This window comes from Charadrius vociferus, unplaced genomic scaffold, assembly GCF_000708025.1.
Source record: "Charadrius vociferus isolate BGI_N301 unplaced genomic scaffold, ASM70802v2 scaffold139, whole genome shotgun sequence".
NCBI lineage: Eukaryota > Metazoa > Chordata > Aves > Charadriiformes > Charadriidae > Charadrius > Charadrius vociferus.
Genome location: NW_009650169.1, coordinates 759,366 through 776,254, shown reverse-complemented (window position 1 = coordinate 776,254; position 16,889 = coordinate 759,366). Strand labels below are relative to the sequence as shown.

Sequence of the window (16,889 nt, the reverse complement as noted above, 5' to 3'; positions counted from 1 at the left end):
AGTGGCTTTAGTAGAAGGTACGTTTGACCCTCTTAAGACTTTAAGCACACTTTCGTATTGCATTTTGGCTTTCATGCACTTTCTATCACTTGCCCATCACAGAGAAATTACCACAGTATGTTTTAATGGGTGCATAGCTGAGGATGTAGAAATAAAATCACATTAGGTTATTTAAGAAATATTTGTATACTTCTTGGTGTCACTCTTATTACCCAAAGCATTAGATTTCTGTGGAGGTAACCGAGGAGGTGGCGGTCTGGGTGGAACCTGAGATGCAGATTTTGCCGGACTCTCGGATGTTGGGCATCTCTTGATTGTCCCTTGACTATCATTTTCAGAAGAATGAGATTCTTGGGGGATAAAGATGGATTTAGGCTGAAAAAGACACAGCAATAATAAAAGCATAATGAAAAAAAGCTTCAAAGCATCCATGCTACTTCTCAATGAGGAAAAAAAAACAAACCAACCCACAAGCAATATTTGGATCCCAGAATTTTCACAAGTAAATTGATAAAGCAACACGTTCCTCCCTGCAAATCTCTTCCAAAAAACAAACTAGAAGGAAATGCATAGCAATAAGGAAAGCCTTGTTATTGACAAAGGACTAAATCAAAATCATAACATCGAAGTGACACATTAAACAATTATTGGGCATGTGGAAATGTCACTGTTTATGACTACAGAGGACCAAACCAGACGCTGAAGTAGAAAGTAGGGAACATTCAATGATTCGGCCAGAACTTTGTGTAAAGAATCTCAAATAGGGGATGTAACCACAAAGGGCAACATCGTTCAGACACCAGCTGCGCTAATGCTGCTTGTAAAATCCTTTGCAGTTATGCAAAGATAGTTAGTGCAGGAGGGTAAGTAATCAAACCTGCAGTTTTTGCCTGGGGAACTGACAGCCAGACCAAAAAAAAGTAAGGTTTTTTTTTTTCTTTTTCTGTTTGCTCATATTAAGATAACTTCAGCGTGAAAAGATTCACTTACTCTTCAAGCGGCAATATGCAAAAGCCTAATCTGATCCAGGCATGCTTCTGACGACCCCCATTCAGACACCAAAAGTTAGCAAGCAGACACTTTATTTGGCAGCTCTTTATTAAAAACTAAAGGCTACGAACACATAGGCCAACCCCCTGGATACACCCTCGGCTTAAAACCTGATTCAAGTCTTGAAGTCATGGCTCAAGTGAGAGAAACGTCAGTATAGTCATTTAGACACCTCTGCATCTGTTTATTTAAGGTGTCCCATTATTCTGGGGAGCAAAATCCCCCTCACTTACCTTTGGTGGTAAAGGAGGTGGCACTTTAGGTTTCATAGTAGCACTACACAGAAAAGAAACAAACCAGATTGTTACGCAGTGTAGCTCTTTGAACCTCCTATTGCAGTGTTCAAGAGGATACATGATTTTATAAATGCCATACAAACACACACTATTAACTTGTCGACAGCACTATTATATCCAAATAACCGCATGACGAACACGGTCAAACACTGTTATTGCTGTGCGTACCACAGATACCATCCAAAAACAAGTATCACAGATCGTGCCGAGGGAGGGCAAAGTGACATGAACTGATTTAAGACGCTGACACTTGAGCAGAAAAAAGTAGGGAGATGCAGAGCAGGCCTGATATCTACTCTGTTGAGAGGAGAAAAATTTAGGATATCAGTGAGCTTTCCTAAAGGGCCATCTGTAGGTATATAGGGGAAATCAGAGTTACAAGAAAAACTGATGGATACCATTCCTTGAAAGATTTACCACTGACTTCTTCAGAATAGCTTTACACATGAAAGCAAAATCCATCTGCAATGGACGGCTAGCCTACTGTCTGGGTTGGTTTGGTTTGGTTTTTTTCTTCAATGAGCTTCTTTGTTCACAGAAATCTTGGGAAAGATAACTTTTTAATGCAAGAACAATTCAACAGCTTGGGTCAACAGTACCAAGATATCAGCAGGAAACAAGAAAGCCGAAGCATCAGGAGCATTTTTCCTCTGCTGGTTCTCTGTTTTAAAGAACATGTTGCATTTTTTAAAAATCCTAAATACCTCAATTTTTTATGTTTTTAAAAACCTCTTACACTGTCCTGCTTCCTAATCCTTTGGAACAGAAAATTATTTCCATTAAATAAGTCAGGAATACAGCTGCGAAAGCTTGATGTTCTTGCACAGTATTTTCCTTGGTTTTAAATTATGTTTCAAAGTTTGGGGAAAATGTCGAAGTAGTAAGATATCTCTTTGCTTGTTTACAGATCAGCAACTTGTCTGCTTTGCTTCATTTTTTTCAGGAGTTTTTGTCCTGGCATCTTATCAGTTGCTTTGACTTCAGAGAAGCTGGAAGGGCACTTATGCGAATGGGTTACCCTGTGTCATGCACTTCAGCTGCTATGGCAGTGGAAATATCTTCTCTTCATAACATGGGACCAAGCTTAAAACCTCAGTCGTGTGTGTCTGAGCTCCATTTGTAGTTTCATATTCTTCCCTGCCTCTCAGACAGCTGTCACAGCATTACAGGGCAGCCAAATGTAAAAAAGCAAAAAAGGCAAGGATTTGGCATAAATGTGACAGATGGTTGTACACAGGACTGCGTGCCCTAGTTTACATGCAGTTTGTCACCATTGATCACACCAGACAGTGGCCCAGTAATTTCCGCTTTCCCAGCTTCCATGACCAAGAAGTTCAAGCATCATCAGCTTTGCTACACATGAAAGAAAAAGAAATATCAAAAGGATCAAAATTAAATGAAGATAGATAATTCTATTTGTTCCCTGAAGTGTCTGGACTCTCTGCTGCTGTGAATCACCCAGCTTCAGAGTCAAGCAGTGGCATTAGTTTGGACTGGAAGGCGTACAGCTGCTTCATTGTTTTTGTTCTGGATCTGAAGGGAGAAGTGATCAATGTCACATGTGCTCTTCAACTGCAGCTCCATCTCGCAGAATGCAAACAAAACAAAAGCCTTGAATCTTCAGTGGGCTCCAGAGAAAGATGATATAGACTCATAGAAAGGTTTAGGTTGGAAGGGACCTTAAAGATCATCTAGTTCCACCCCACTGCCATGGGCAGGGACACCTCCCACCAGCCCAGGTTGCTCCAAGCCCCGTCCAACCTGGCCTTGAACCCCTCCAGGGATGGGGCAGCCACAGCTTCTCTGGGCAACCTGCCCCAGGGGCTCACCACCCGCACAGGGAAAAGTTTCTTCCTGATATCCAATCTAAATCTCCCCTCTTCCAGTCTGAAGCCATTCCCCCTTGTCCTATCACTCCATGCCCTTGTAAAAAGTCCCTCTCCACCTTTCTTGCAGGCCCCCTTCAGATACTGGAAGGGGCTATAAGGCCTCCCCAGAGCCTTCTCTTCTCAAGGCTGAACAATCCCAGCCCTCCCAGTCTGTCTTCATAGGAGAGGTGCTCCAGCCCTCTGAGCATCTTCATGGCCTCCTCTGGACCCGCTCCAACAGGGCCATGTCCTTCTTATGCTGGTAGCTCCAGAGCTGGATGCAGTATTCTAAGTGGGGTCCCCCAGAGTGCAGCAGAGGGGCAGAATCCCCCCCCTCGCCCTGCTGGCCACCCTGCTTTTACTGCAGCCCAGGATGCGGCTCGCCTTCTGGGCTGCGAGTGCACATTGCCGGCTCATGTTGAGCTTCTCAAGAGAAGCTCATGAAGATATCCGAGACCGAGCTAATGAACCAACAGCAGAGCTTTGGGCTCAAGCGGATCCCAAGGGAAAAGGCACAGATGCAGAAGCTCTCTGATCCAAGGTTGCAGCATTCAAGGCTTTCCCCTGTGCTGACAGGACATTGTCAGGCCCTCTCTGTAGGGCAAGAGTACCTAGGATGAAATACGGGAAGAAGCAAAAACCGCCAGGACTTTTTTGGAAGACCATTGGTGACTGTCCTTAGGGTCATATGAATTGGAACCTCTGCGGAAGCTATCAGGTTCTTTCTTGCTTAACCTGAAAGAGAAAATCTACAGAATCGCAACAGAAGCAGCTAAAGCCAATGCTGTCTGAAAGTTCTGATGAGATTTGTGAAAGGAACGAGGGTCCCAAAGCACTGGACAAAGAAATCAGTGCAAGCACTTCAAGACAGCGGGGATCAAGAGGTTCCAAAACCTGGAACATTACTGAAGTTGATGATACTGGCCACAAACAAAGCAAGAAGTAGGGGAAGGGGGGAAAAAAAAACAAACCCAAAAGAAAACATTAAGCAAAAAAGAACATACACAGAGCTGTGCACAAACATCCAGAGATTAGTATTGAGGGAGGAACCAAGCTGAGCTGGCTTGCAGCAGCACAGGTACGCAGAGCACGTTCACTGCAGGCCATCGGAGTGGAGCTACAGGGGACGATACATCCTACAGCGCAGGAAGCCTGAGTTACCATTGCCAAGGTCTACCCAGCTACGAGCAAAGCGGGTTCTCAGCTTGGTCCAAATGCAGGGGAGCAAATCAAAGAGGAGCATTATCAACCTCCTCCTCTTAAAGACAAGGCACAGGAGCTTCATATGATTGAACTGCATAATCAATCATGCCCCTAAACAACCACTTAATAATGAAATATAAAGAATTTCTTAAGGAATTAGCAAGGGAATAAAAGCCTGCTAAAAACTAACTAAAATAATTTTTCTTCTATACATCTCACTTGTGTCAAACAGCAAACATACTTGTATTTCAAGGAGTTGATCATTAAACAATGCAAGTTTAATGGACTTGTCACCTAGCTGACATCACACTATCAGTAGCTTTACCCCTCTTGAAGGGGGCTGTCCCTCATGCTCAGTACAGCAATAAAAATCTTTGTTATAAAAGAACAGCAGTAAAATAACTCAAGATAAAAAGAGAGGCATATTTGGTTCTCTGTAAGAGATAGATGCCAGCAGTAGATAATACATGTTTTACAGGTTTCTGGTATGAAGCAACAGCTTTCAAAATTATCCATTAACAGAAAGCAAACAAGAATTCTGTCTCAATGGCATCTTTCCTTTTTGGTTTTACATCAGATTTATTTAGGAATGCAAGTTTTGACATACTGGCTGTGCATTTTAAATTGCTTCATTTCTCATCTGTCAATCAAAGAGGGCCCAGGAATACGTATACCAGTGGAATTTAATATGAGCATAATGATTTTAACACATGCCTATTGGTACTGCCTCTGCAGTCACGTAACCTTGCTCTGTCCGTGGTAAGGGAGCCAGCTCTGTTCTAAAATCAGGCACCCATACAAGCATCCTCCTAGCTAAGGATGTGGACAGAATAAACTCAATCATCTAGAGAGACAATTAGGTATATATTTTACGTATTTTTAATGAGCTTTATTTTTGTATACAGTCATCAGTTCTAAAGAAGACAGCAGGACCAGGGTCAGACAAATTACTGGCTCCACATAATGATGAAAAGATTTTGTTCAATAATAGAAGATAAAAGGACAACTGTACCCAGCAAAGGACAAGATTTCCCCCCCCCCCTAATTCATCACAAGTTTATAATCAGAATAAGAAAAATTCTGGTGATGTAATCTAAGAACAATATTAAATGCCTACCTTTAAAAATGCTACAGAAGAATCCCACACTATTAGGGATAGAACACGATTGAACTTTTTTTAAAATTTTCACCTAGTCAAGAAACAGCTTTTATATATTTATTTTTACAAGAAGAAAGGACTTACTGTTTAGCATCATCGTCTGCATCATCATCATCTTCTAAATGTGCCACGTGTCCCCTAAGAAAATGAACAAAGTACTATGGCTGAGTGAGTTGTATTAAAATTAGCTTGGCTACTGTGAAAAATTCTGAGCTCAAGGGCTACTACCTCTTTTACAGAATTTTACTGTCTTTTAGATTTTTAAGATTATTATTATTCCTTAAAGCACAGCTGCAATCCAGACAACTAAGCCTCTCCCATATCCTCTCAGCAAGTACAGGGACAAACAAGAACTAGTTGTGACAGACATAAGAAATCAACACACAAATGACTTTGAAACACACAAGATGGGGAAAAAAAAAAAAAAGAATAGAATTACCGCTGATGCAGTTCTTCTTCAACTGATTTTAAGAGACTCCTTCAGCATTAAATAAGAATAAGAACACAGTTTAATTGTGGCACACAAACTTAATTATCAAAAGCCAGGGCAAATGTTCCTATGATTCTATCAGTAAATAATCCAAAGCATGTTGTTTCAGCTGGCTTTCAGAACATACATCAAACATCCACGTACAAATGAACATAGCTGCATTTTTTTTATTTTCTATTTCTTACACAACACACTTTCATATGTGTTTATTAATGCATTGCTATTAAGTGCAGTGGTCCTTGATCCTTGTATTCTAAAACAAGGACTGTCTTAGCTTGATCCAATTTAAAACAAATCCACATTATCCGAGAAAATAATAATAATTTAAAAAATAATAAATCAGACTGACAGGAGGACTAAACTACTATTGGAATAAATTCATTCTTCCCCAGTTAATCTTTGTATCATTCTTAACTTCTTAATTTTTCTGTCTTTGTCTGAGAACACAAAGGAAGGAATAGCAGGCAAAACACAGGGATGAAAAACAACAGGATTTTGAAAGATATCAGTATTTGTATTTTCCCCAAGTAAAAGACTATAAAAATATGTTCTATGCTTAGATTTTCTGCATTTTTAAAGTATGATTTAATTTAGCAAAGCAAAGCTGGGCATCCTAATTCTGACATGCATAAATGTAAATTAAGAAATTGGGTGGAAAGGAAGAATTACATGGAAAACTATTTCATATGATTAATACAACAAAATTATTAAATATATGAACATGAAGTTAAAGGACTTTGCTGAGATATGCAAGTTTTACTTTTCAAAGCATCTATAATTGAATGTTCCTAGTGCCCTACAACATGAAGCAGGGCATGAACCAATGTCAAAGAGCAGCACTGATAGTTCCTACACGGGGTAAAATTGTGCTCTGTGGGACCCATCACGCAGAAGATTTTGTTAAAAAGCAGGCCAAGATAACAGCTCTTAAAAAGCAGCTTACAGCACCATAGAGAAAATAGGGTCAACACAGCCTCAGATACTGAAAAGTGCTGTAATTCTTTATCATTGGAATTACTATTACTTTAGAAATAGCGATTTTGAAAATGTAACTGATATAAACAAGCTTGACATGTTTTGCTACATCTGTTTCAGCTAAAGTGTTTAATACATGTTTGTGATTTTTATATCAAAATAGCCTTGAATGAATTAAAGACAGAAAACGCTGTTGCTTACTCACTTATTCGCACCCAAGAAGTAGCCACACTGAGGACCATGACCATATTCTAGCTGTAGGTCCTACAAAAACAAGAGAACGAATCTTTAAGACGAACACACGAGCATCAACAACATACCCCGTGTCATGCTGCTGTTAGCCCCCCTGCAGCACCTGAGCTACCAAACACGCTCATTCCTCTGGCCCTCCTGCCCCTAACACCACTTTCAGGCCAATCGCACCCCCCCAAAAAAAAATATCTCCGCCAGTTTGCTGCATCTCTAATTCCTTTTAAAACTCTGACCTTAGCCCCTTCATCGGACACACAGATCCTTTGCTCAAATAAAGTCAGCTGCAGAAAAGGAAACAAAGCAAAAATAATAATAATAACAAATAAAAAAAAAAGAATAATAAAAAAAAAAGGACACTGTGATCTACCAGACCCTGTAGAGAACCCTCCCATCCCTCACTGGTACATTATAGTACTTGTTTCAGATGGGGAGTAGTTCTGGCAGGGAGCCTGAAATGCCTTTAGCACACTGGGACATTAAAGAAATGAGCTGAGAAGACAGTAAAAGCGTTTTTATATCTCTGGTAATAGCAACACATATTTTAAGGATAACTATGTACGTTAGCATGTATACTTTAAGATCACCTTTTGTCCCAAAAATAAAAACACAATAGTAACAGCAAAGTCAAGCGCTCAAGCAATCACGGAGCACGGGCCCCTTAGAAAAGGAACTGGCAATATGCCTCCAACGCTATTATTCAACGGACGCCATACGGCATACAAATTTAATGCATTAATGGGAATACAGGGACCGTATTGAAGCACCATCAGATCCGCATCTGGCGGGAGTATACTGCTATAATTACAGGGTATTTTTTTCTTCAGGTGGATCACAACAGGAAAAATTTGATCATAAATTTGCTCCCCAAATACTGAGCGGATTCACCAGGAGGAATGAGTTATCGATCACTTAAGTTTGTGATAAATGGAGCTACGTTGCTCCTTTCCAGGAAACATTTTAAAGGTCTCCCAACATCTTCTGTCGAACAGGCCCCTTTCAGCTGCAGCCCGTATCAAAAGCATGCTATCCTTCAGAAAGATGCCCAGATATCCAAGCTACAATGGCAATAAGCTTGGACTAGATGACTACAACTCATGGGGCTGATCTCTCAAAAGGCCATTTTTAAAAAACAGAGGAAAAGCCTTACACTAGATTTGCCAGGGCTCCAAGCTGATGGATGAAGCAGAAGCCACTGCAGCTTTCAGTTCTAGCCTGAAGGGCCACCACCTTAATACAAACCTACGTTTATTGTGTTCTGCTCGGCGAGGAGTTCCAGGTGGTCTACTGCACCCTCAGTTCTGCTCTGTAAAGCTAAGTAGTAGTTTCCCCATGGGTGTTTCTACCACAGCTGTCAGTAGCATTTGATTGCTTCAGTAACTTCCCATATTTTCCCAAGAGAAGTGACATATTGTGGAAAAAACAGTAAAATTGAATAAAAAGGTTGAATAAAAAGGCAGAGGCAAGCCAGATGCTGGCATTTCCTGAACCACAGAGAGATTGACTTTTCAACCTTCATACCAACTTCATTACACATCTTTTTTTTCTAGAATTAAACTAAGAAACCCCAAAACCACCAAATCCCATCCATTTCTATGGATCTGACTGACAAGGGCCACCTGACTTTCCCCCTAGATATCTGTCAGTGGAGTTAGAAAGTCAAGTGGCGGGAAAGAATGGCTCCCAAGTGGCCGCGCCGGCAGGAAAGAAGGCTTGCCCCTCTCCAGGAACGTGTCCCGGGCTCTGCAATACACATCTTGGAAGAGGTCAGGCCTCGGTGGTGGGCGTCTTTGATCCCTTCTGCTGTCCTTACTCTCCTTCTTCACAGGTTCATCCTCCTCCTACGCCCCAATCTCAACTCCTCCCGCTCCTTGCTCCAAACAAGCTCAGCAAGCCTCCTTCCCTCAAGAAAGGCCATCCCAGACCCTCCCCAATTTCAGTCTCTTCCCAATATGTGTCATTTTATCCAGGCAATTCCTTTCTGCTGGTCCTCACCACCAACTGATGTACTCCAATCCACCACAAAGAAACACACATTTAACTTCCTTTGCTTTGAGTACTTATATTACCTTCTATGCAGTCTCAAAAACTTCCACAGGTAAGCACAGGTATTTTGAGGATTCAGGCTATAGAGCAGAAAATAACAAGACTGGAAATATAAGATGTCACCAGACTCACAAACAAGGAGGTTAAACAGGTTGTGTGAGTCTATGTGAGAGGATGCCAGAATAGAGACTGGGAGGCTGTTGAGAAAAACAACCCCAGATCAGTATAATGAAAGCTGAGATTTTCACCTTGAAGTGACAAGTGCTTTGTCTACATGTTGCAAAATTACATTTAATGAAAAGTGGGAAACCAAGATCTTATGACAGGCAGAGCCAAAACATCTCTCCATTTTAATTTACACACTGTGCAATGTATAGCTATATATATCAGACAGCAATTACAGGAAAATTAATAAGAGAAAATAAGCAAACCTCCACAAAACATAAGGAGCCTTCATCTGCCACCAGACTTTTTAAGCTCTACTAGAATTTTCTTTATGAAAAATGACATCTGCCAAAATTACTTAGGTTTAAATGCTTTAAAAGGACACAATCATAGCACGGTTTAGGTTGGAAAGGACCTTAAAGACTATTGCTTTCCAAACCTCCTGCCATAGGCAGGGACACCTCCCACCAGCCCAGGTTGCTCCAAGCCCCGTCCAACCTGGCCTTGAACACCTCCAGGGATGGGGCAGCCACAGCTTCTCGGGGCAAAAGCTTTGTTTTGATACTGTCTCCCATAACATCCTCATAGGTAATCTTAGGAAGTGTGGGTTAGATGAATGGACAGTGAGGTGGATGGAGAACTGGCTGAGTGGCAGAGCTCAGAGGGTTGTGACCAGCGGCACAGAGTCCCATTGGAGGCCTGTAACTAGCCGTGTTCCCCAGGGGTCAGTACTGGGCCCAGTCTTGTTCACCACATTCATCAACAACCTGGACGAGGGGACAGAGTGTACCCTCAGCAAGTTTGCTCGTGACACAAAACTGGGAGGAGCGTAGTACACACCAGAAGGCTGTGCCACCATTCAGCGAGACCTGGACAGGCTGGAGAGTGGGGCGGAGAGGAACCTAATGAACTTCAACACGGGCAAGTGTAGGGTTCTGCACCTAAGGAGGAACAACCCCATGCACTGGTACAGGTTAGGGGCTGACCTGCTGGAGAGCAGCTCTGTGGAAAGGGACCTGGGAGTCCTGGGGGACAAGTTGGCCATGAGCCAGCAACGTGCCCTGGTGGCCAACAAGACAATGGCATCCTGGGGTGCCTCAAAAAGAGCATGACCAGCAGGTCGAGGGAGGTCATCCTCCCCCTCTACTCTGCCCTGGTGAGGCCACATCTGGAGCACTGTGTCCAGTTCTGGGCTCCCCAGTTCAAGACAGACAAGGAACTACTGGAGAGAGTCCAGGAGGGGGCTACTGGAGGGCTACGAAGATGCTCAGGGGACTGGAGCATCTCTCTTATGCAGAAAGGCTGAGAGCCCTGGGGCTGTTGGGGGGGTGGACTAGATCTCTGAAGGTCCCTTCTAACGCCTCCTGTTCTGTGATTCAGTTTACTATTGCACTGCCTGTTAGCATTTATTTGAGTATGATTCTGATTGGATATGTGTACTTTTTGCCTTAACTACCTTGTTAGTGTTCTTCTAAGCCCTTTAAATATTGCTGGTTTTCACTCCAAACGTGGGGTGAAGTAATCCATTGCTAGGGAAATTCCTTCTTTTGCACTCTGGACAGATAAATACTGAGAGCTAGAGAGCTTTTAAAAAGTGCAATGCCTTTTTTCTTCTACCCTCTATTCCAAATATACCCAGAAGTTATAGTTTTATAAACCTTCTAGCTACATATTTGATACAAAATCATCAGTAAATACTGCATGTATCCTGCAAAACCTCCAGTGAGCTGTTAAACTTAACAGAACAGCCAACATCACTAGATCTTTTTTTTAAAGCCAAACATAAACCCATCATTGCATTACCTAAAGCTGAAAAAAGCATGAAGACTTGCTCTGAAATTCAGCATCAATAGCTAACATAACCCTAAAACCATATTGCAACTAAGTAGGATAGGAGTCTTCATGGCTTGTAACAAAGGAAAAGCATATGTATGCCTGCGTAGTGAGGAGAAAAATTACTTAAACTAAAGAAAAAGGCTTCTGGGCAAGTTCTCTATTATCTATCTTGATCTCTTGAACTCAATCTGTTCCTACCAATATTTTAGTTTTTCTGTCACAAATCATTAACTAACACAGAACAGCTATGCTGAAACATTGCATACCTAAAATTAAGCGTTATCAAAAACTATTACAAATCATTAAACCCCAAATATATTTATAAACCAAAACAACAACAACAAAAAAACCCACCCAAAACCATGACCAAATTATTTAAACAGGACCAAATGTATAAATGCATCTGGCAGACACAACAGCGCAGACTGCACCGTAATTGCAAACCTCTTACTCAATTCTTTGCTAAAGAAGTCTAAAATGAATGTTCGTAACAACTGAAAACAACTGTACGTTGGAACCTGAGATATCAAATCCAAGTTCTGTTCAACTCCTCTGTCACTTTCTAAGGTGGTAGAATTCGACACTTCTCACTGTGTGTTGAATACTCCAGGCTAAATTAAATAGAGTCCAATGCAGAAACATTTTTCCTCAAATACAAAAAAAACCCAAAAATCACTAGCTATAGAGTTACAAATCAGTTAGTATGATGCAGACTATCACCAGGTGGAATGCATCCAAGGTGCTGAGGTAGCTGGCCAACATTATGATGGGACCACTCTCTAACATATAATAAACATACGCACACAAAACACCAACCACCAACCAAAAAAGAGTGGGCTGCTAGTCAGAACCACCTCAACAAGCTGGAAGAGTAGGCAACAAAACCCCAGGGAGTTTAACACGGCCAACTGAAAAGTCCTGCAGCTAGGACCGACCAACCATCTATACGAGAAGATGGTGAGGACAAGCTGGCTAGGGGGGGCAGGAAGGGCAACTGCAGAAAAGGGTTTGGTGGTCCCAGCAGACAAGGAGGGGACTACACATCACCAGCACGTACTTGTGGTACAGGTGGCCAACCACAGTGAAGCCAGAGGGGGTTACTCCCTCTATTTGGCACTTGGGAGGCCACAGCTGGATGTGGTGTCCAGTTCTGGCTTCCCAGGACAAAGACGTTGATGGGCTGGAGGGAAGCCAGCAGGAGGCCACTAAGGTTGTTCGAGTGATGGAGCAAATGGCACAGTAAGAAAGGCTGAAAGAATAGAGCTTTTGTAGCCTGGAAAAAGTTGCTGCTGTTTTCAGCTATCCCACAGGGTGTTACAGAGAAGACAGAAAGGGCAAGAGGCAACAGGCACAAATGTCAATAACGCAAACTTTTGCCATGGGGAACCACCTCCTCCCCGTGGGAGCGGGTACAGGGCCTAGAGATGCTCAGTTGTCTCCATCCTGGACTAAAAACTCAATTGGACAAGCCCAGTAATCTCTGGATCTAGCCTGGAAGCTGCCCCTGTTTTAAGCAGGAGTAAGCCAGAGATCTCGAAGGGTTCCTTCCCACCTCATCTGTTTTTGGGGGTTCTCTGATGATGTTTATAACTTCAGAAGGCATGCAACTCGGTCTACTGTATATGAACTGGAATTATTTTTCAGCTCACTATGAAAGGGAAAAAAGATTTATTTTTTTTTGCCACAATATTTCATTGCAGATCAGAATAACCTGAAAGAAAATATTACTATTTGCTGAACACGACCTTTCGTTTTGAATCAGAACAACAGTAAGCTCTGTTTCTCAGAAATGGGGCTTCTGGGACCACATTCTTCCTCAGGATGTCATATACTCGAGACTATTTCTGAACATACACTTAATTATAGAAAAACATTTCAACTAACAGAAATTTGGAACTACTATGCCAACTCATGTAGATCCCCGAGACTGTCATCATGGTGGCTGCCACAATACAAGACCAACAGTGATCCAATCAGTTAGCCACTGGATCTTCAGATCTTCATGACCTCCCTCGACCCACTGGTCACACTCTTCCCTATACAGCCCAGGATTCCATTGGCCTTTTCGGCGACAAGGGCACATTGCTGGCTCATGGGTAGTTTACTGCCTACCAGGACCCCCAGATCCTTCTCCTCAGAACTACTTCCCAGCAGGTCCACCCCCAACCTATACTGGTGCTTAGCATTCTTCCTCCCCAGGTGCAGGACCCTGCACTATACACATATAGCTCTGTAAAAGAGTTGTCGCTCATAAGGTTATAAAACCAGTTGAACGGCATGGGAAAGAGCCCAGTAGTAGGTGATATGTTAAGTTCATGCAAAAGTATAATCTTTTCCCCTTGATAATGTTCAAAAAATCCACATGTTGTGTCTCACTGAACATATCTGAAACCACTGCTCACAGAGCAGGTGGCAGGAGTCGGTGAAGGAGAGAGACAGAGAGAGTCTGACTAGTGCGTCCTGGTCCACGACAGAAGACCGAACCGACTACCAAATATTTATTCGAATTTCCAGAAGGATTAAGTCTTACTGGACAAAAAATCTCACAAACGGGTAACGCTTTACAACCAAATCGCAATTCTCTTTGATTTGCAATGAACACGGGAGGTTGTAAAGAAAGCAGTAAAACACACAAAGTGCTGTCAAATGCCTTTAAAAACTCTCTCAAGATTGTGACAACACTATTACTTTATAAGCTTTATCATAGTAATCATTTTTGAAGAGTGCAGTGAATAGTATGGGGCAAAAGAAGTATGGGAAAGGACTGTCCAGTCAGGAAATATCTTCTCATTCAACTTAAATCCACAGCTACTAGGCTAACAAGATATGTGACAACACTGAAAGTAACCTGAAAAAGACAGATTTTAAAAAAACGTTACACTGAAAAGATAAAACCAAACCGAAAAACCAAAACCACACTCCCAAAAACGGAGCAATTGCACAGGATGGAGGTCTTTCCACCGCATACAGAGAAATCTAAGCTACCAATCTAAAAACAATTTGTGAAACTTTTTTTTTTTTTTAATAAATAAGCAGTAAAGGAAGTTCCTTCCACAAACAGGGAGGACAGTACGCGCTCTCAGTAACTTGGGTATTGGCAGATTCAAGTCACACCAAGCCAAGCGATGCCAAACAAACAAAAAAATCCCAAACAAAAAACATGAAATAAAAAAACCAAAACAAGACATTCCTAAACACCCCAGTTTTCCATTCTCCTCTCAATGCACTTATATTAAACATTTCACAAATCAAAGAAAGTTAGCAGAATAATGCTTTTCATTTAGTGCAGAATGTTTCTTCGGGGTTTTTTTTTTTCCCAACGGTATATGAAGATGGCCAAGGTTTAAATGCATTACTTTTCTAACTACATAGTGCCTAAAGAGCAGAGAAATAAGAAAACTCACTTTCTAGAGTAATTTCTACACTGTAATGCTAACACGCAATTTTTTTAGCAGTGCAGTAAGAAAATGTGGAAAACGCATCAGACTACAAATGATGCCAAATGCCATTGAAAACACTTACGATCCCACTTTCTGTTATTTGTATTAAGTCTATATTCATTCTGTTACATAATTACTGTCTAGAGATTTCAGAGACTTACATTTATATAGTTTAATAGTCTTTCATGGGACTGTTTAAAGGAATTACCAGTCAAAAACACGGAGAGAACGTGTCTTCTGTTTTTAATCACCCTCCACAAGTTTAACAAGTTATACATCACAAGGCAGCTAAATAAATTAGAATGAGTGCATAATACTGAACCCCTTCTATAAAAGTGACTCAGCTAGACACGAATACTTTCAATACGGCCCATACTAATAATTCCTTCCCACATTACAGAAATACACATATAGACTCATCCATATATTGCATGACTTTTACACAGATGAACACACCAGTACAACAACAGGACAAAACACGGGCTTTGAAAAAGGAGCACAAAGACAAAACTAACACTGATAAAGAAAGGCATAAGATGCAAAATACCAGGTTAGATCTTGCAGTGTAGTATACTTCTTCTGAATTGTCCAAAAAATCGCTACTGTCAAGCTGTTCATTAGATAGAGATCAAAAAACTCAAGTTATTTACATTGTGACTGAAAGCCAGGTATACATACAGGGAAATTTTCTTGCTAGCAAAAAGTCATGAGTTGAAACTCAAACCATGTTAAGACAGTTCTGGGGATAGAACAAAGCTAAGGGTATGGTCCCACTAGCAAACACTACCGAATCACAGCAACATAATGAATTGTTGTTCATCGCCCAAGCTGTGGTAACGAGCAACAAACTGCCCCAGTAAGACGCAAGTATGTACCAGTTCAACCAGTGCACCACCAGCAATAACTCATCGTGCTGCAGTGGTCCAGTCCTTCGGCTTGTGCACACATACCCACGGGTAAATAAGCATAAAGTTTAAGCGTGCTTTAGTGAGACAGAAGCAAAAGGGTCAGAAGAATGGCTTTAATGAAAAGGGATCCACGCTCTAATTGCTGGAGGAAGAGACAAGCGTCTCTTGCTTCCACTTCCATTTAAAAGACTCTCTCCCCCAGAGCGTGTAGATGGTTACAAACTTCTCCCTCAGCCTGCTTTGCACTAAGGCTCTCTGCTAGAGCATCCATACTTGGAACAGCTCTCTTGTTTGCATTTGACACGCCAATTTAAATTGTCCGTTCCTTCTATATCTAATGACAAAAGTATGTTTTTTCTTTGGCCTCTAGACCCAACATCAGCATTTTCAAAATCATAGTTCTGCTTCCCTCTCAGCTAACAGCAGTCATAAGAATCAACACAACTCTTCTAATTCACAATCTCCAGTGGCAATATAGTACAAACCCAGCAACCATAGATGTGAATATTTGATGTAAGCAGTTGCTTTTGCTTATAGGAACTACCCGTCTTGCTTGCCATGGCATTTTTGTATGTCACAGTAATCCTGTGACACACAAACCGATGATTCTTTCATAAACAGGCATTTTTTCCCATTCGTGCTTACACTGAAAATAATCTCAAATCATTATACCAGTACTACAGAAAGACTCCTGCCACGCCATCAGAACTAAGATAGAAATCTTCTAAAGATAAAAACTAGATAAGCTTTCCTAAAATAAAGGAATTTTATCTGAAAAGGACAGATCAGTTCTGCATGCTTTATTCCGATACAAGCGGTGGAGCAGTTAATTTCCCTCCTCAGAAAGATCCAAACGAGCAGTTATAGATCTTCCTTACAGACAGGGAAATGAGGCAAGTTCTTTGGACAGGTTTCAAATATGCAAACTCTGACAGGAACAGACAATACTAAGAGATTTCCTTATCAGCAGAATTCTTTTGGATCATCCTGCTGCCTTCCAGGAGCAGCAAGAGCTTCTGAGATTCCAAAGGGCGAAGGTCCCAATCGCTAACACACAAGGTAGGAAAAGGCTGGATTCCTCCCTTCCAAAAACACCTGCCAGAGAAGTGCTCTCAAAAGTTGTGTTTTAATGCCTGCAGAAAATCTCTCTCCCCAGTTTAGCAACTCGGGTGCCCAAGGTGCCATGAAAACACCTCTGCCCCAT

The 16,889-nt window shown here is 41.6% G+C and overlaps 1 protein-coding gene across 2 annotated transcripts in view; it reads right to left on the bottom strand.

Annotated features, from left to right (window-relative positions):
* Positions 1-16,889, bottom strand: part of MAP4K3 (mitogen-activated protein kinase kinase kinase kinase 3) — a 76,460-nt gene that overhangs the window by 29,360 nt on the left and 30,211 nt on the right. The window contains exons 14-19 of one of the 2 annotated variants that reach the window (XM_009892476.1): positions 15,325-15,387; positions 7,247-7,305; positions 6,016-6,054; positions 5,661-5,714; positions 1,284-1,326; positions 213-375 (exon numbers count right to left, since the gene is read on the bottom strand). In XM_009892476.1, coding sequence (XP_009890778.1) covers positions 213-375; positions 1,284-1,326; positions 5,661-5,714; positions 6,016-6,054; positions 7,247-7,305; positions 15,325-15,387 — 421 coding nt within the window. The remainder of the gene's footprint in view (positions 1-212; positions 376-1,283; positions 1,327-5,660; positions 5,715-6,015; positions 6,055-7,246; positions 7,306-15,324; positions 15,388-16,889) is intronic. The other variant, XM_009892475.1, reaches the window with a different exon arrangement.